The 21,462-nt window shown below is 36.1% G+C and overlaps 1 protein-coding gene across 13 annotated transcripts in view; it reads right to left on the bottom strand.

The window, feature by feature from the left end:
- Positions 1–21,462, bottom strand: part of LOC149774308 (E3 ubiquitin-protein ligase HUWE1-like) — a 292,364-nt gene that overhangs the window by 119,233 nt on the left and 151,669 nt on the right. For all 13 annotated transcript variants that reach the window (XM_089945481.1, XM_089945487.1, XM_089945485.1 and 10 more), the window contains exons 40-44: positions 17,841–17,892; positions 14,627–14,747; positions 12,522–12,627; positions 5,921–6,161; positions 2,034–2,220 (exon numbers count right to left, since the gene is read on the bottom strand). In XM_089945481.1, the coding sequence (XP_089801607.1) occupies positions 2,034–2,220; positions 5,921–6,161; positions 12,522–12,627; positions 14,627–14,747; positions 17,841–17,892 (707 nt within the window). The remainder of the gene's footprint in view (positions 1–2,033; positions 2,221–5,920; positions 6,162–12,521; positions 12,628–14,626; positions 14,748–17,840; positions 17,893–21,462) is intronic.

Here is a 21,462-nt window from a genome sequence, read left to right as displayed (position 1 = left end):
AGTGAGGAGTAGCCATAACAAGATTTCCAAGACAGCCACATGAATTTCCATTCAGGCAGAGTAGCTGTAACAAAATTTTCAAGATGGCTGAAGTAGTGAACATATTAGATGTTTGATCAGCACCAATTTCAGATATGACCAATTAGACTTGAGAAGTATTTTAGTCAAAACCCCACGTTGATATGACCACCCGTTGGGAAATAGTAATAAGAAGATTTTCAAGATGGTTGGTTTGGTAGCCATATTGTATGCTGGATCAGGACTGTTTTCATTTTAGACCTTTGGATGAATGCTCCAGTCAAGTTTTAAGTAATGCCAAGTAGTTTATAAGTAGCAACAATAAACTTATGCTACTGGATGGATGCACACTAGATGAAAAGACCATCCCAAAAGCTCTTCCAGTCTATAGACAGATTTCTTTTTAATATGCTATTTAATGACAAAAGCAGCATGTGAACCCAAAATATGTCAGAAATAAAATAAAAAGACCTCATACATGGGACAAAAAATGGCCCTCACTGAATCTATTTTTTTAAAAGAACTAGGCCAGTGCTACCGATGCTGGAAAAATAGCATCTCTGAACAGGTATCCAGTGAATAAAACAAAACATATTGTTATGTGTGTTTGGACCAAGTCACCAAATATAAACAAAAGTAACACAATGGCACATCATACACTTATCCGATGTTTAATAGTTGTCCATGTTGGCACTAGGAGGGCATGACTAACTTGGATATTACTAAACAACAGGTTTCAGTGACCTCAAGGCTTGGTTATGGTATGGAGTCATGAGCTACCGTGCAGAAACCATTACTTCTTATTAGACTAATCATAACCATAGCACAAGTCCAACCTCTCTAAAAATTGTGGTTCTCTCAGTAACAGACCTTAACTTTTGTTGTCCCAAAATCAATAGGATTCTATCTTTTCCAAAAGGGAAGCCATCCACATACACTAGTGAAGATACATGGCTTTTTGTGCAGAAGCCATTTTTTTTTCATTTTTCAGTCAATTTAGTCCTGGTCTGTGAAGGAGAAGTATAATGTTATACAAAAACTATTTTGCTTCTTGTAGTCACAATGATCTTGATAGATGAACTTTTGAATACAATATCCATAGGTTTCTTCCTTGCCATAAATACAAGCCATTTAGAGTCTGGACCAGATCCACGATATGGAACTAATGTGTATGAAAGCTGTTTTTCTTCTTTCAGTGATTTAGACCTTTGCTTTTTTCACCCCACCCCCCAAAATAGGATTCTTCTGTAATTCAAGTGCATGCAATCCACAAAGATTTGTAGCGGTTAATGGTCAAGAACTCAAGTTGATTAGAAATGAAACAAAGAACAAATGGACAACATAAAAACACATCAAGATCTGCAACATCTCTGGTATATAAAGGTACTGGCTGAAACAACCAGTTTGTAACATTTTGTTTTCTGTACAGAAAAAAAGAGTTTTATTTACAGTCCAAGAGCTTCCTCCTAAAAGAAAAGAAAGCTGTTACTGTGGGTCAAACTTGACCATTCTTAGATTAAACAATTTCCAGATGCAAGGCAGGACTAAAAAGTCTGGTGCTTTACATTTAACAGTATATGTCCCTTATTACTGTGCCAGGCACCATGATGGGTTCAATCATCAAAAAGAGCTAGTTTCTCCTTTCTTTGATATGCCTTTAAGATTTTCCAATTACCTTTCCCCAGTAAAGTCTTATGAACAAGATGTTGTTGTTGTTTTTGTAGTAGGGTTTAACGCCATTTTCCAGCACATGATAGGCTATATATGGCAGCCAGTATTAATGGTGGAGGAAGAAACGGGGAAAACCCTGGGAAGAACCACCGATCCACGAGAAGCTTGGACAAGATATAATGATGTGATCAAAGAACTTAAAGAGTTTACACCCATTCCAGTGCTAAAGACCATACAAATACTGGTACAATTTACAGAATGAACAGGTCAGTTTATCAACAACAGATGGTAACAAAGTTTGCTGTTGACCTGTTAACAACAAATGCTCAGTGAATATGACATACCTCTCTTAGGTGGTGGCGGTAATGCTATCCTCAGTGACTCTTTGGCTACATCAGTAAATATTGACGCATTTCTACAAGCCGCCGGACCAAGCACCCTAAAGATATAATGTACTTCCTTGGCCCCAAGACTTCCCTGTGAGACGCCACTCATGCTGGATCCTGACCCTGAACAGGCACTTTTCACAACCTGAATCAAATCATGCAATGTACTTTTATCAGAAACAGTGTGAAGAAACTACTGTGGGACTTCAGTTCTAACATTTTAATATCAAGTGTAGGTTTTTCACCAAAGTAATATGCAAAATCTGTAAATAGTATTACAATTTATTTTAAATACAAAAAAACAAAAACAATAAAGAATCTTAATATTGTCAAAAAATGTGCACGATGACACCAAAATCTCTGTGACTGGCAAAGGCATATTGACAATGTTGGATTTAATGCAATTTGTCTTCATGCCTGTCCTCTGAATCAGTCTAAATGAAGATTAATGACATTCGATTACATGTTTCTGTTTACCCAGAACATGACTACAAAACAATAAACGATAGGAACAACGAGCTAGTTACTTGTGTCAATTTACTGCTTTCCTAGCATCCCATCCCTTGTCTGAAAATATTGCCAATACAATGATTGGTTAACATGCATATCTTCTAATGGTGTCGGTAATATGTATTAAAATTCCCAACTATCCACTAAAAACTGCACAAAATTTTGTCATACATTACATCCAAATGTAATTAAAAATGGGTAATAACTCTGACACAAAAAAATGAAGGGACAGGGGCCCCACTCTTCAGACACAAACATTTTCAGGTCTCTGTTTCCTGGATGACATTTGTTTTTTCAAGTTTACCCTACTGAACAGAATTAACAAACAATGACAAGGAAAAAGTGCATTTTTAAAATAAAATGGTGTTTTTATTTTGAGACACCTATAACATCTGAATCAGCCATATGATCATGTTCTAAAAAAAACCACACGATGCATCACTAGAAGTTACTATAACTATTAAAATTCATATAAATTTGCATATGCTCATTTTAATTTAAAGAATAAAAATGTTCAATTTCCTCTGCTTAACTGCAAATGTTAGTATTTTGTTTAATTTTTTTACCAGAAGCCTTTAAAAATGATTAAATTTTGTCAGTGCAATTTATATTAAATCCACTTAGGCAGGTCTAAGGGAAAAGGTTCTTCTTGTCACTTTACTAAACAAATCATATTTATCAACACTCTACTTCCATTCCTGCTATATATAAAAAAACACCACTAGCCCCAACACAAACTGAATATAAGAAGGGTTTTAAATCTGCCATCTTCACTATGAATATACTATTTTCATGATCTGCACCCATTTTACAATCAAATTTTGCAATAGGTACCAGTGAAGAGCAAAGTTTACTTCTTTTGCAATATATTCTGGACCAAAATGCAAACAGGCAGAAATAATTGATAATCCATATATGCTTGACGATAAGCAGTGTTAAGCACTGGAATTAAAGTGATATTTTGATGGTGTGAATCTGCATCTACACTGCTCAATGACCAGTAAAAAGTAAAGTCTTGCTCTGCACAGCCAAATTTATGCAGTCAGAACGAGGATTTCCGAGCCCTGTTGATACCCTAACAGCAACTTTCAATGTAATCCATTAATGGATTGCATTTTAAATGCAGACATTGTCAAGCACACAAACAGCATGGGATACTAAAATTAGCTCAACAGTCAGTAGATTTCTACATATTTAGCAAGGTCGGAGTAAAACGGGGGTGTCCAATGTTATTATTGATGAGAATACTAAACACGGTGTTCTCTGCAAACTATGAATTAGTAAGCAAAGATTTATCACAATAAATTTTTTTTGACTCTGCATTATCAAAAGGGAAACCAGGAAAAATATTTTCCTCTTACATTTATTAAGATCACTCATAAGAGCCATGTTGGCAAAGTGTGATGCTAGACAGGTCTTCTTATCTTCTGCATAAGATAGTGATATGGAACGAACAATGGGAATACCAGCCTATCTGATTACCCAAGTGCATGTATCGACTATCCAAATATGTTAAGGGCAAGCACTCACACAATCCAAACAACAATTCAATTTAAACTGACTTAAGAGTTCTGCAACCATTCAGTAAGAACTCTATAAATTTAACATATAATCACTTCAATAATAACTGAATTATTTTTGTTCTGCTGTCAGGTAGGGGCTGAAAATTCTCTTTTCCCCTGACTTTGGTCAATATCTGTTAAACTAATACACTTTTCCTTGTCAGAACAAATATATTCTTTCCAGCCACTTTTCCCCTATTTCACTTTAATTTGGAGACTCAGAAAGGAGGAAAGATTTGTCAATATGTGCATCTTTAGATGATGACCATAACAAGTAATAAGTTTCACATCAATCCATAAATAAACTGAAAGGTAAACTGATTTCACATAATTATGACTAATTAAAAGTTCTAAGTGGAAAGTGATTTGTATGCATATTATCTTCAAATGATGACTGTAACATACACCACTCCCTTGATAACTTGTGCCCTTATAACTTGCGAACCAGCTTATAATGTGGAGTCAGGGGTGGATCCCATTTTTTTAAAAACTACAACTTACCACACAAAAAACTGACACTATTTGTTGAATTTGAAGAAAATTACAATCAAGACTGGTAACTGAAACTCTGATATACTACTAGTTTTATCATCAAAAACTGTAGATAGGACCTGTAAATTTTAATGAAATTGCCAACTAAGAAGTCATAATTTTTATTTACATTTTCTTTCAGAGACTACTTTTTTTTTTAGTATAAACAAAATAATGATATTCAATGAAATTTTAATCAATGAAAATGTCACTTGCACCTACTGGAGGCAGGTACTTAAAACCAATTCAATAATAAAAAAATTATGTGAAATTTGTTATTTTATGTCTATCATTTAGTTAGGTTTAAGTGTAATGATTATAAATGTAATGAGCCCCCTTGTTTTCAAGCATAAAATGTATTAATCTACTGTAACAGCTCTGTCCGCTAGCATTTCTCTCAGAACCTATTTAAGTGCCAACCGGGTTTTTATGTCTTGCGAAAGTATTTGTTGTATTGTTGCACTGAATTAAAAGCCGACCTCCTCTGCATTATTACATTAATTGCGTCTTTTGTATGAAATAAAGGATGAGGAATAAAAGAAATGCTAAATGGCATGCAAAACTTGCGGAAGACCTAGTGGCCTCAGTTGTATGTCAGATGAATTCATTTCAATTGATCAATCAAACATTGTTATATATATTGTGTAGTTAATATAACTAGACTACCTTAAATTAAATACTCAATCATAAATGTGATCAAAGATAGCAAAGCATCCCAGCAAAATGAAAACTTTGAGAAATATAGAGCTGTTTTACACATATGGATCACTGTAGAGAATTGCAGGAGTACTGTGATTTGTTGACATTTACTTCTTCAGATGATGATCATAACAGTTTCCACTTTTTGTGACACTACTTGTGTTTAGACACTTGCCACACACACCATCTTACAAAAATTGTGGGAACAGAGTGATCAATAAGTATACAGAATGATTCTTAAAAAAGTTTTGTCTTCATGGCCCAAAATTAGCAGTATTCTGCTAGCTCAAGGCTAGTAAATTTTGTGTCGAGCCAGTAGTTTTTGTACCTTCAATAGTGTGATGGTTAGTAAATCACTATTTCAGACAATGTCATTTTGGGAAGGACTAGTGAAGATCAAGCAGAACTAGTAAATTTCTCAATCTATTAGTCCTTAAGACTATAAAGAAATTTAGATTAAATTCTAAGCATATCTCTTAAAACACTGTCAAAGTTTCAGCCAATGTATAAAATTCAAAATTGTCTCTTTGACAAGACACTTACTTCTTCCATACAAGACCTTAGCGAGTTTGGCTCCTCCAGTACATGTCGGAACAGCAGTGTGGCAAGCGACAGAAAACCCTGGAATGCCGAGGCCTGTGTCAGGCCAAGCAGCAGTTTAGGTCCTCCTAATTCTGCAAACAACAGTGCATACTTGTGCTCCCTAGTTAGACGCAGCACCAGTCTCAAAGCTGCATGCAGTGTCTCCGATTCCACAGGAATACTGATCAGAGACACAACAGACCTGAAATATTGAATATCTTACTGTAAATTCATTGCTGTGGTAGCAATTTTAGTGATTTTGTGTCATCTGTACTTAAAGTTGTGGACCAGATGAATCTATATTCATTGGATCTTTAAATTCTAACAAAAGAAAAGAATGACTAACAATGGTCTAAGATGTGTGATGTGATGTGATTTGGATTTTTAACGTAGCTTTAACAATTTTTCAGTCATATCACTACAATGTCTGCAGTGTGGCAGTTTATAGTGATGTCTAGCAATAAGGCATCATGCCACAGACATGCAGCATGATGTCCCACCCAATCACATTATCTTGACACCAGGCTGACCAGTCCTAACACTAACCTCTTAATGCTGAGTGCCAAGTGAGGCAGCTGTTAGTACCATTTTTATAATACTTTGGTACGACTTGGCCAGGGATCGAACCCTTGACCTGACCACTAGGCCACCGGAGTGATATGAAATATTATTCTGAAACTAACAAGGACCATAACAAGCCAGCATTATGATGAAGTCACCGAGCTGATAATGCTTTCTTGATCTTTAGCTGATTCACCATTTTATTCAATGCAGATCTTGAGCAAATTTCTAATATAACTGATTGCTGAAAATGAAATAATGAAGTCATGTTTGCTGTGGAATAAACCAAACCATAATATTTCTTGGCTTGGGGAATAGCCAGCGTTCTCTGTCTGCATCAGTTTACTTCTGCAATTAAATACAGGAAATTGCAAATTGTTGGAACTGATGCATGCAAATTTGCATCATTAATGCCGCAGCCAAAAGTAAGGAACTGCACATGTCGAAAGATCAAGATATCTACCTTTGGAGAATCACGGGTGACTCAGAATCCAAGAAGATAAATAAAACAAGCAGAGATGCTCCCAGGATTTTATCATAAGGGGATTCCACTTTTGGCACAAAAATAAGGGGGGTGGGAAGTAGAACAAAAATGTGTGTGAGGAGTTAACATCCACAGTTCAATATTTACCTACAGTTCCATATCCATCTCTTTTTCTTCCTGCTCCATTCTAAGTCTCCTACTAAAAACAAAATCTTAAAAAGATGTTGCCTCTAGCATTAATCTGTTGATTATTTATGAGCTTAATCTATTCCTTATCTGTGCATAAATATTGTTTGGTACTGACAAGCCCCCTTTCACAGTCTGCTGTCTGACATACATAGCTAGCTTAGCCAGCTTTAACAAATTTGAATATTTTTCTTTAATAAACAATTTTCCACATCTCTCATGTACCATCTTTTGGTTACTCTAGCTACAAACTAAAATTTATCACTCACATAAGCTGTGCTACTCTGCCTGATCAACTGTTCCATAATGCTGAATTAGGATTTAAAAAGTCCATTAAAATGTCAGTCTGCTGGTTCAAACGGAGGTATTCTGATCAAATACATCTTTACTTCTTAATTTCATTTCGAGATTCTTATTTATTACATTTACTGTAACCTTAGGGCTTGGGCTATTGCATCTAGCATTATGCCCAACCCAGTCACATTATCTTGACACCAGGCTGACCAGTCCTAACACTAACCTCTTAATGCTGAGTGCCAAGGGAGGCAACTGTTAATACCATTTTTATAAGACTTTGGTACAACTCGGCCAGGGATCAAACCCATGACCTAATCACTAGGCCACCGGAGTGATATGAACAAATGAAATATTATTCAAAAACTAACAAGGACCATAACAAGCCAGCATTATGATGAAGTCACCGAGCTGATAATGCTTTCTTGATCTTTAGCTGATTCACCATTTTATTCAATGCAGATCTTGAGTGAATTTCTAATATAACCGATTGCTGAAAATGAAATAATGAAGTCATGTTTGCTGTGGAATAAACCAAACCATAATATTTCTTGGCTTGGGGAATAGCCAGCGTTCTCTGTCTGCATCAGTTTACTTCTGCAATTAAATACAGGAAATTGCAAATTGTTGGAACTGATGCATGCAATTTTTATCATTACTGCTGCAGCCAAAAGTAACGAACTGTACATGCTGAAAGATCAAGATATCTACATTTGGAGAATCACAGGTGGCTCAGCTGGGGATCGAACCCACAACCTCCCGCATCCGAGGCAGACGCTATAACCACTAGGCCACCGGAGCAGTCAAAATGCCTAAGACACAGCAACAGCCCTATCTTCATGGGCTTTTATACTCATGAAAGATCTCTCTCAGGAAGAGAGTGAAAAGCTCTTCAGATAGTTGGAGCAATCTGTCTTAAGATGGTGGCTGCTGATATATCAGCGGCATCTTTGTGGAAAAAAAGAGATATGGCTCCATTTCATCTCCCTTTCAATTTATCCAAATAAAAATGTCAAGCCCTAACTGGGTCAAGAAGTCTAACTTGATCACCAACATAGATATGACCAATATGGTAAATTTCAAAAGGATCAGCTTGGCCAGAAGCACAGGCTGGTAAAGAAGACAAAATGATTCATCGTTGCTGCTGAAATACATATGTTCCTGTTCCACCTGTAAGGCATGATTTTCACTCATTCTTTAAGATTTTAGGGATAGAAGGAAGACTCTTCTGAGCAATGTTCTAGAAAGCTCCACTCAAAGCTTCAACCTAGGCATTTAAGTGCAAGAGTCTGGTCTCGAATTATCTTATCTACTTTCAATGATGAGGGTCCTATCCAATGTTGGAGCCAATAACAAGAGTATTTACTGGTGAATACAAGACATTCTTTATCTTTGAAAAGACACAAAAGAAAATCAAAGTCAAAGGTGCACAGATATGATCAACTTGTTTCCTATTGCACCAATCACAGGAAATTCTCCACTGGGCAATTCTGTTGGTAACCTTCCTAAGAAAAAATCTTGTGCATGTATTGCTTAATTTGAGCCAGGGATGACAGGGTGAAATCTTTGAATTGCTATGAATAAGGGAAACTCTGCTGCTGCTGCAACAGACACCTCCTCAGTGACAATTCCTTGGGGTCACCTACCAAGAGGTTAAGGCAACTACTGATGGGCCACAACATTCTAAAAGGTAGGAATGAGTGGCATAAAGACCATCTCACTTTAAACTGAAGGCATCCACTTCTCATGCTCTATGATCAGGAACTGGAGTGATATTAAAAGTACACCTGCTGTTCAGCCTAATAGCCAACAAGACTACTATTGGATTTTACCAGTTTAAAAAGTGACCCAGCAATCAACTAGTGTTGAGACCATTCAATGATGACCATGTGGCCCTGTCTCTAGCCCATAATGTGGTCGACTTGGAGTGGGATCTCAGAGGAGACTGTCCAACAAAGGAGGTTCCAGACTTCCAAACAAAGAGAAAAGGCACATGAACCCTGTGTCTGAGGTATGCTATAAATGATGTGTCGTCTCTGGCAATTAAGCACAATTATGTCTAATGTGGTTGACAGAGCCATGGGAGTGCTCAAAACACCCAACACCAGCACTCATGTATAGGCTGCTCATATAAAGGGAAGATTCTGATAGAAAACCCATGTTGATACGACTGCTTTGGAGAAATAACAATAAAAGGATTTTCAATATGTCTGCCATGGTCATCATATTGGACATAAGACTGCCAACATTTTTATTCTAAATCAACTAGACATTATAAGTCTTTTGGTGCAACCACATTATTGATATGACCTGCCATATAGTTATGTAGCCAATGTGGTGGTCATATTAGAAGTTGGATCTGCACCAATATTTATATCCAACTAGTGAAAACCTACTGATATGGCAATTCAATCAAGATTAGTGATAACAGGATTTTCATCATGGTCACTCAATTCCTCTCTCATTTGGAGCTGGTAACTGCATTTCTCCAGGAAGTGACAGTGAGCCTTCCCTTGCTCAGGCAGGTGATTTCTATAGCACACAAAAGATCAATCGATCCCTCCCTTATGGGAGCTTGTGACTTTACAAGCTGTGAAAGTGCCCTATACCATTCATGGGAATGTGGAGGGGCTTTCTTCAGAAGATGAGGTGGAACTAAAGGCAAGAAAAAGTATATGTTTGGGGAACTCATCTGATGAATGATATCCCCACCATGTATAAACCTGCAATTCCTTTGTATATGACTTAACAGGTTGGGTGCATATCCCAAGTAGCATATTTCTGCCTGAATTTAACCACACTTTGAGCGTGGGCAATAACTCTAACTTTGCAATATAGAAGAGGTACAACCTGGAACTCTTTACTAATAGTTTTAATGTTCCAAAGGATTTCTGTGGAGTGCTCATTTTATATACTTTGCCAAGTAGACGGAACAGGTATATTTAAAATAAGGCTCTAATTCATCAGCAGATTTCCAAATTCAATGTTTTGTAATGGCTTTCAGTGTAGAAAGTGAATCTAAGATAAATAAAACAAGTAGAGATGCTCTCAGGATTTTATCATGGGGGGGGAGGATTCCACCCTTGGCACAAAAATAAGGGGGGAGTAGAAGAAAAATGTGGGGGGAGTAGTTAACATCCACTGTTCAATATTTACCTACACTTCGATATCCATCTCTCGTTCTTCTTGCTCCTACTAAAAAGAAAATCTTAAAAAAGACGTTGCCTCTAGCATTAATCTGTTGATTATTTCTGAGCTTAATATATTCCTCATCTGTATATAAATATTGTTCGGTACCGGCAACCCCCTTTCACAATCTGCTGTCTGAAGGGGTATATACATAGCTAGCTTAGCCAGCTGTAACAAATTGAAAATTTTTCTTTATGGTTGTTATAAACAATTTTCCACAGCTTTCGGGTACCATCTTTTGGTTACTCCGGCTCCAAACTAAAATTTAACACTCCCATAAGCTGTGCTACTCTACGAGATCTACTGTTTCATAATGCTGAATTAGGATTTTAAGTCCACTAAAATGTCAGTCTGCTGGTTCAAACAGGTATTCTGATCCAGTACATATCTTTAATTCTTAATTTCATTTTGAGATTCTTATTTATTGTAACCTTTAGGCTAGGGCTATACAAATGTGTAGCAGGGCTAATTATGATTGTTGTTGTTGTAGGGTTTAACACCATTTTTCAGCACACGATAGGCTATACATGGCGGCCAGTATTAATGGTGGAGGAAGAACCCGAAAAAAACCCGTGAAGAACCACCAACCCGCGAGAAGCTACTGGCTTTCTCACATACCCACATTGGCTGAATCCTAGACTCGAACCCACGCAGACAGAGGTACTTAGCTGTGTGTAACAACTCTGTAACTGATAATGGCCGGGAAAATGCATTGCTCTTTTCCCACTCCATTTTCCAAACATTTTATTTCTCCGGATTTTTTCCTCCAGTAGTGTGAAATTGCCGTTTTCACCATTTTTTATTGCACTTTGGCTCCAATGACACCCGTCATCGCCTCTACCTCTATGACATAGTTGTTCCATCACGCGAACGTTGCCTATTGATCACTTTTAATTTTCCCCAAGGGAAAATCCCCAGAAAGAACCACCGACCCTCGAGAAGCTACTGGCAAGCTTTCTCACATACCCACATTGGCTGAATCCGAGACTCGAACCCACGCAGACAGAGGTGAGATGTCAGTGATCCGTAACGGACAGTGCTTTAGACCACTTGGCCACACATGGCCCCGGCTAATTATGATGAGAAAAGAAACCAAAGTTACACTCTACTTCTGAACTGTCTGCATTTTAACTGGCTTCTTAGTCTGCCTTTTCTACATTTAATTTTAAAATACTCCTGAAATATGGGGTTGACCAGTATGCCGTCTGTATCCATACAGAATGTAAATCAGTCATATTTAACATCATTTTGGGGTTCAAAATCACTCGATGTTATCTCCATTAAAAACTTTTTTCATCTCCAATAATCTGATATTGATCCCAACTTTAAATACAAACTGCCTTCAGCACAATGATCAGCCAGTATTTAAAGATGAACCATGCTGGCAATAAGCCATTTAGGGACTTCTAGATAGCCCTGTATTATAGGTGCATTTATAAAACCTTTTTGATGCAAAGTTCAAACAAAAGAATGTGTGTTACTGGGCCCAATGTGCCAATAAAATTTAGTTTAACAGTTCATGTCAAACTGAAGAAAAAAAAAGATGTGTAAATAGTTACAGAAAATTACATGTTGTGACAAGTGCTACAATATTTTTACCAAACTGTCTTATGCCATGATGAGCACTTTGAAGACCAGTGGCTGAACAAAATTTTATACCACGCAGAATACATTTTCATATACACAACCTGAAACTAACTTGCAGGAATACTTCTGCATTACCCCTTTCCAAGTGTGTGAATTCATACAGATTTTGTGCTAGTTCCAATCGTGAGTCATGTTAGCATCTCTGTGTGACAGGTTTCAATATAGTCCAATATCTACTTTGTGTGATGGGGAGAAGGGTACCTGATGATGTCTGTTACTTGGCTTGAATTCAGTCCCTCTACAATTTGTATGTCCCTTGGCTTTCTGATGATATATATTGGATATGCATCAGTTTCCATCTTGTTTTCTGAAATATAAACCCTTTCCAGTCAGCAAAATATTTGACATTTTCATGCTCAAAATGTATTCAAAATTATGTCTTATGAAATAATGATATGCCAAAATTTCAGGTTCATTCCATGATGTGTACCAGACTGAATTAAACTGAGTTTGAAATACAAAGACAGTAGAACTGTAAATGTTGATACTAGTTCTTCTGTGGTAGACAAGTTTATTTAAATCATAGATTTTATTTTGACTAGCAGTTTGACAAATATCAAATCTACCATTTTCAGTTTTTATCTCCAATTTTCCTTCAATATTTATCATTTCTAGTTACTATTATAACTGCCCATTGTTAATAAACTTGTCTCTGCAAGAAATCTAAATTTTTTGACCCCCTTCAGCAAATAATGGATTTGCTGTCTTTTGCTTTGAAGCTGTTTTCAAATTTTTTCTCCTGGAATCTAGCATTTTTGAGGTACTAATTTTTAAGGTATTCGTCCATCAATAACTTTGCCCATCATCTTCTATTACAATCTTTGTCCTCTAGACACACCCACCTTCATCTGTTTTTTTTTAAATATTATTAACCTTTCTTACAAAACTTGTGTCATTTACCTCCTATAAATACTGCATGTTACCAAACTGTAAACTGCTGTACAAGGATTGAGTTCTATGACAACCACAAACATAATTACTGGTATCATGTACATGGATAAAATAACTACGTCACTATTCATTACTGTATTTGATAGCTACTGAAACAACAGTGAAGGGGCTGTTGCTCTAAGTGTCAGGAGTTCAAGGTAAGACCAATTCTTTTTAACTCCAGGTGTATTAAAACCATCCATTATATTCTTCAGCCATAGCAAGGTTTTCAAATTTGCTGCTGTCGTGGACATATTGAATGTAAAATGGACACCATTTTCATTTTTAACCAACAGTCTTCTGGCGGAAAGCCCATGTTGACATAACTTATTCTGCAAGAATTTCAAGATGGGTGACATAGAGGTCATATTTGGTATTGGACTAGCACCATTTCCATTAGTACCAACTTGACATTATAGGAAGTCTTATGGTGAAAGAATGTTTTCCTTATGACCAGCGATCAGGAAGAAAATTAAGATTGCAATTATGGATTCATTTAGGACCAACCTGACATCACAAAAATCCATTTAGTAAAACCCCCATGTTAGTATGACGATTCAGAAGTAGTAACATTATTTTTCAAGATGGCTTGTGGTAGACATGTCAGACATCAGATAAGTAGCATCTAGGACCAATCAGACATCGTAAGATATTTTTTGATGAGTCTCATGGCAATATTACTTTTCATTAAAGAGTTGTAGCCATAACAAGATTTTCAAGTTTGCCACTGTGGCTGCCAAATTGGACATCAGATTAGCACCATTTTCATTTGGTGTATGGCTTTATATTTAGCAGTATGCATAACAAGATTTTAAAGCTGGCCACTGTGGTGACCATAATGGACATCATTTAGAATGAATCAAACATCATAAAAATCCTCCATGTTGACATGACCATCAATTCTGGATGAGCAGAAATAACGAAATCTTCAAACTGGCCACTTTGGCAGCTGTCCTGGATGTCTGATCAACATTTTCATTTAGGACAAATGATACCATGGAATGAATGTGTGTGCAAACTTTTATCCAAGTAGTTTAGGACAAGTAGTGATTAAAAGCTTGTGCTAATGGATGGACAGATGACAAAACATACAACTGACCATCCCAGCAGTGACAAAAATCTTGTCAGCAATGCAGGCAGGGTTGAAAAGATCTTTCTTCAATAAATGATCTTAATAACATCTTTTGAAGTGCATTTTTGGTAATATCAGAAGAAATAATTTTAACAAATCAATTGCTTGCATTTTGCTTGAACTTCCTCCACCTCAAAGACAACACCACATTATGACATCTCAAACACTGAAATACCACTGGATAATTTCAAATTTGTACAATTCAATATAAATAAAACTTGGTTTACAAATAAAAGAAACTGACCTGGTGGCTGAGAGTCAAAAGTGTTGTTTTCTTCTTTTGGATCATCTTTATTCTGCTTGCTCTCATCTGCACCAGGCAGTGTCAACATTATTGGTCTACGATTACCCGTCTCTTCATTCACCTACAAAAAAATCTAGCTAAGTAATATCTAACATCAATCTATATTACTTATTAAAACACAAAATCTTTTCTGCGGAGTTCATATCAATATGCACCTTGTATCAAGGGCAATAAACATAAACTTTATTATAATTAAACCATAGAGCCACCTATTAAATTTTTATAAAAAATAAAAAAACAGAGTGGTCTTATATCCTGATAATACTCTGTAAAATTACAATTTGCAAACAAAATCCAAAAAATGTCTCGGGGCTATTCCATTCAAATCTACCTAAGACGGGGGAATGCACTTCTGCAAGGTGTAATATCTTGACCTACTTTTATTATATGAATGCAATGAACAACTACAAAGATTGCTCCTACATGGCTCTATCAACTACCTCCAGCAACCAATGTAAACATTAATTACATTGTTCATACAGATCAGGAGACCTGAAATTCAGTGACTTTTCAGTGACCAGTTTTCACTTATCAATGATTACTCATGATAAAGTGTTCCGCTGCAGTTACTAATTTAAATACAAGAAACAAATACATAAACACTACATAAATAAATGTAATATGAAAGGCAAATGATATTTAAAATGCTACTGTAACTGGACCCAGATGTTAACCATTGCCCTTTGGCTTCTATACTTTCATCTCCAGCTGCAACTCCAGTGCTTTCACTACAGAACTGCTGCCTGTATTTTATCTAAGGGGTGTGTGTGTGTGTGGTCTCACTGGTTACAAAAATAAGGTGGGAGTAGAACAAAAATGAGGGAGAGGAGGAAACAGCCATAGTTCACTATTTACCGAACACTTAACTTTCAATGACCTTTAATGACCATACGAACCCTGAATAATCACGCAAAAAACAATGTTCACAAATGTGATCTTCATCTTCAAATTATTGTTTCCTGTGAAAAGGCATAAGACAAAAAATCAATAACTTGATTCAATACTGACTGATGTATAGACATGACCCATTAACAAACCACTGATCATTAAAGGATTAAGTGGCCCTTGTCTGTCCCCATTTAATAAGAATATTGTGAGCAGTACAGCCTTCAGGTAGTCAAGATGTAAGCAGCTTAGTCAGTGACAACTCTACTGATTATGTAAGAACAAATGTGTAAACTAGTCATCTTTGAAATAAGTTTAGTATTAAACACATTTGTTGATGGTCTGACAAATAAAGAATCAGTGCACTAGACACAGTGACCTTGCTTTCACTTTGTTATACTGCTTATTTGATAGTTTCATAGGAAAGCAAATCAAAGACAGTGTCATATAATGATATTTATTAAATATCCCACAACATACATCTTTACTGCAAAGAGCAAAACCTCTGAATTACAAGCCATGTCCAGCAAATACTGGGATTTAAACCTGGTACATAGAACAACCATCACCCATGGTCACAAGCAAAATACAAAAAAAAAAAAAAACCTCAGGTGGTAAAGATGTGAAATGAAGGCACAGTGATCTTCTGCTGTATGGGTGTGATGCTAAGAGAAGCATAAAATATGGGTCACATTGATCTACTTTTGTGATGATGGCATAGTACTCATCAAGATGTATCCACTCACTTAGTGTCGTGATTCCAGCCATAACAGTAAGCATACACGGTGCAAAGAAAATGTATGTGGTCACAAGACAAGTCTCAAGAATGTGCAAATAATACAGTATGCAAAGTTAGCCCCCTTCACAAGAAGTGATAAGAAACTGAATACTAGCTGTTGCCTAGGACCTAGGAAAAAATGGCCATGAAGCAGTGGGTTATATACAAATGAGCTTTTATATATGCAGTCACTGTCAGTAGTATAAAAGCCTTGTACAGGAAACCTAAAATAGCACTGACAACATCTCCATAAATTAAATGGAATAGCCTTTATCATTTGAATATGATTTGTTAAAGGGGATTACCATTATGTTTTCTGAGATGCAAACACACTATCAAACATCCTATCTGCCATCTTGAATTGTTTTTCCCACTTGGAGCACTTCCTGCAGTAGTTGTTGTAGGGTTTAATGCCATTTGTCAGCACAAGATAGGCTATACATGGTGGCCAGTATAATTGGTGGAGGAAGAACCCTGGAAAACCCTGTGAAGAACCACCGACCCACGAGAAGCTACGGGCAGGCTTTCTCATGTATCAACGTTAACCGAGCCTGAGACTCGAACTCACGCAGACAGAGGTGAGATGGCAGTGATCTGTAATGGTGAACACACTAGACCACTCGGCCACTCTGGGCCCCGGAGCACTGCTTGCACTTGTTCCATTAATAATGCATGATAATGAGTAGTTCCAAGGTTCTATTCAATGTCTTTCAACAACAACAAAAAAAACCCTAGATTCTGTAAGTAAAGAAACAATAAACTGAAAGAAGGACAAACAGGCAAGAAAAATGATATAATCAATCATGTCAATAACAAGGACAAAGAAGCAGGAAATATTCCAAAATGTATACACCAGTAGCTAAAATACTAACTTTAGGATGAAGCAGTCAATCAAGATAACTACACCATCAGCCATCTATTGCAATTTTAGTATGAAACTAAACTTTAACTAATGACATTACACTGTTGTGCATAAACAATGACTGGCACATAAAACATGGCAACATGTTGAAATTTACTATGCATACCTATGGCTGATAAAGAGCAAACTCTGTTATAAAGAATTCATCCATACCCAAGTTACACAGCTGTCTATATTGTTTACTGCATGCATGCATTTATCCCACCATAACTGATATCGCACAGCGCTGCAAAGGCAACACAGCAATATTTTTAAACTGACAGGATTAACATTTGTGTGGAAAGAAAAAGAGGGTCAGTATGAGCGTTTCATGGGAAAGTTATACTACTTTATCACAAAATAAAGATTCAATGAAGGTTTGTCAAAAGCTAAAACTTCTTTATAAAGCCTATTAGTAGCAAGTTTTCATTCCTGCTTCGATCTCCTTCCACCCTTGTCCTCCGTTTAAACTGACAACGTGGCCTGCATAATGCACAAGGAGGTGAATACATAATTCTGGCACAATAAGGAACATTCATATGAGTAGTCAAATTTTGATCCTTTGAAAAGCAAACATCCAAACAGCTTACCTGAACCATCGAGTTAAAGTGTACTGTGTATCGTCTTCTACCCGCCTGAAACCTGAAATCAAAATCTGTATTAAAATGCATTGTTTTATAGTTGGCAATGAAATAATCTCTCAACTGGCAATGAATTACTGTAGTAATTTTAGTGGATCAAATCAACTGTAAGCCATTTGATAGTCAATACACAATTAACCACCTTTCTCATTTGTCTCATTCCTTTCCAAGTGAACTCTTGATAGCTATATTTCTGCCGATGTAACAAATTCAAAAGACTTCTTTTCTGCCAAAGTTTGACAGTCCTTTTGCAAACTTTCACAAGACAATCTGAAATTTGTGACAATCTGATATGCTAAAGAGTAAATTCAGTATAGTTAACAACTGATACAAAGGTTCTGTGGAAATGACTTCAGTTTAAGTAACTATATGAGGATGAAAATCTGAAAAATTCTTAAATGCCATGTTGTCACTATCAAATGAAAATAGTTGGGTTACAGAATTCACATGTAATACAGAAACAGGATAAAATCATTACATTGCTGTTCACTGTTCAATGAATTCTTATGCAAATACACACTACGGACTGCTGTTACTCATTTTTCTGCAGATCATATTTCATAGGCAGCTGAACTTTGGGGCTGGGTCTAGTTCTGATACTGTCCTTAATGACATAGCTATGGATGCAGATCCCAATTCTTATTCTATGACTCAGACTAGACATCTATACTGCAAGTGATTATGATGCCCAGCCTCTACATGAGGTATGTATGGATCCTGATCAGCAGATAGTAAACATTACCGTCAAGGTTAGTAAATAGTGTCCACATAATGACGAATGTAATAAAACTGTAAAAACTGACATCAAATAAATTTCTTATTTTGGTGCTTTTTTTTCCTCCAGGTTTCATTATATAAATAAAACCTTTACTATGGGCTGATATTCACGACTACATGCATCTGTCACTGATGACTTCCACCAAATCTAATATGAAACCTGGAGCCAGATCAAAAATGGAGAAGTCAACATCAGGATCTGACTGCAAAAACTGTATTTTCATTATGCTCGCTAAAGTCTTTAATTGAAAGGTAATTTCAGTAAGACCTGCAGTAAAATGATACGAGTTCCCTCCGTAAAAATCAGCAAGTCAAGTTCAGTCCGTGAACCTCAGGGATACAGGTACTTATGTAGCTTACTAAGATCAAGATGATCCTTCTTCAAGTATGCTGTAGGAAACTACCAAGCTGTTTGGTTCGGGGTTTAGTAAGTTGACTATACATGTAAAATGTAAGCACACTGAGAGGTGAAATTACTAGTCAAAGTTAAACTCGTGCACAACAAATACCAAGTGTTGCACACAGAACACAGGCTCTTGGGTTTCCCTTATTTATATGTTGTATGTTCCCCCAAATCTTGACCCTGTGTGCATCCTTTGGCATGCTTTTTCATCAGAAAAATAATTAAAAAAATTAGACCTATAATTTCTCATTAGTGGGTGTCTTCCAATGTCTGTTGGTGCAAAGTCATAAATGGTGATACAACTGTCAAATGACAATAAATATCTATTCTGAAGCAATGTATCTGATAATGAAAACAGCCAAAATTTGTGGCAAACAGCTAAATTGTATGGTAACGTTTTGACCGCCATTAGTGTAACATATTTTCAAGGCACATGTCACCCCTACAGCGAGGAAAATTCAATTTTGATAATAAAAATGAGACTAAATTTATGCAAATAAACAATTTCTGATTTAATTATTGATTTGTTAGTTTGAAATAAAAATTAATTCAGAAACCATAGGCATTTATAATAGTAAAAGCTTGTAAATGTAAGATCCAGAATGGAAAATTCCACAGAACAGCTTGTTTGAGGTTAACCAGATATTCAATTATGTAATGCTTCTACGAGTTACTTGAGCATACATTAAAACTGTTATTGTGCAAATGTAAGTGTTCAAGTAAAATATTACAGTACAATGGAGACCATGAATTTAAGGGGGCAAAACATTCAAAGCAAACCAGATCATCTCATGATTGTCTATTACTGCATTATGTACTATTATTTTCATTCGTCCCTCTAAAATGTTGTGTGACCTCCAAATCTGAAATCGGGACAGTTTCCCCTGCCCTTGCACACTGTACAGAAAGCAGATGGAGGAGATGGAGATTTTAGATCTTATCCTTTTAATACACTTTTGGCATAAAACTGATATGCTAGAAGATTCTTTCATTTCATTTAGGATATTATTCCATATAATGGCCACAGAATATTGGAAACTATTTTTATATCATTCTTTTTGTGCTTTTGTAATTAAAATGTTTTGGTTGTCACTGATTGGAGTGCTGTTGGTATTTCCACATATAAAATTATTTCTCAAGTATATGGGATGGACTTAACAGAAACTTTATACATTATTTAGACTTTCCTAAGGTTAAGTCTTTACAATTTTTCTAGTTTGCCCATCTAATATCATTTTACAGGTGAAATATTTTTTCTTACTATCAACATCAAACACACAAGGAAAGAAGAAACTTGAATAATCCAGTCTGAATAAGACTAACACTGATAGTAAAATGGATCATAACTGATTGTTTATCAATGTTTTGAACAAAGTTTTATCGAAAACAGAAATCAGCGTGTTAAAGAAGGGTCTGAATATGTTTGGTTAAGGAAATTTTGATATCCATGGAATTGGCAGGCTATCATAAAAGTGAAGTATTTAAAGCCTTAACTTGAGAAAAACCAAGAAAAATGAATATTAGTTACCCAGAAAGGGAAGCCCTTGCGAGTCTCAGAAAAGTTGATTTAATTCAGATACTTCCAGAGGAGAACAAAGTTATAACAACCATGGTTATGAATAGGAGGGACTGTGACATCAGGTCACTTTTGATGGATGGGAAGAAATAGGTGAAATTAAAAAAGATCCCACTAGTAAATATAAAAGTAAGTTTATTGACACTTTACAAACATGGGAAAAATGATGACAAGATCGATAAAGTTTTGTACAATCATATTTGTTTTACCAGTGAGGAGGTACTCAAGTTTTATGGACTCCCCAAGGTACATAAGACAAAAAAAGCTGTCATGTCCTATTGAATCAGGTGCTGGTTGTATTAACTAACCTGTGTCAAAATACCTAGCAGCGCGTTGGAAGTTACTCCAGGGAAAAAATTTGCATCTTATGATGCGAGTGCCCTTTTTACCTGCATACATGTTGGCAAGGCCTTGTTAGTCATTCAAAATAGACTCTCAAAGGACACAGAGTGAAATAAATACACTACTTTGGTCCTAGAACAGTTAACAGATTGGTCTTGAATACGACTTATTTTGTCTATCAGGGAGAATATTATCAACAGAAGTTTGGGGCAAGAATGGGCTTGACAGTGTCTATTCTTGTGGCAAATTTGTATATGGAATATTTTGAACACAATGTTCTTTCCAATGCAACCCATCCTTATTATGTGGAGGACACTTTCACCATGATGCATTAATATCATACTGAAGAATTCCAAGTATCTAAATTCCATTTATGAAAAGCCACATGGTACTGTTTTGGAATAAAGTATTTTTTCTTAACAGCAGATAGGAATTTGTTTTCTTTGCAATGAGACTTATTGATCAGAACAAAA

The sequence above is a fragment of the Sinohyriopsis cumingii genome, unplaced genomic scaffold (genome assembly GCF_028554795.1).
Source record: "Sinohyriopsis cumingii isolate HCF-2022 unplaced genomic scaffold, ASM2855479v2 utg000349l, whole genome shotgun sequence".
NCBI lineage: Eukaryota > Metazoa > Mollusca > Bivalvia > Unionida > Unionidae > Sinohyriopsis > Sinohyriopsis cumingii.
Note: the sequence above shows the minus strand (reverse complement) of the source record. Positions and strands in the feature narration are given on the sequence as shown.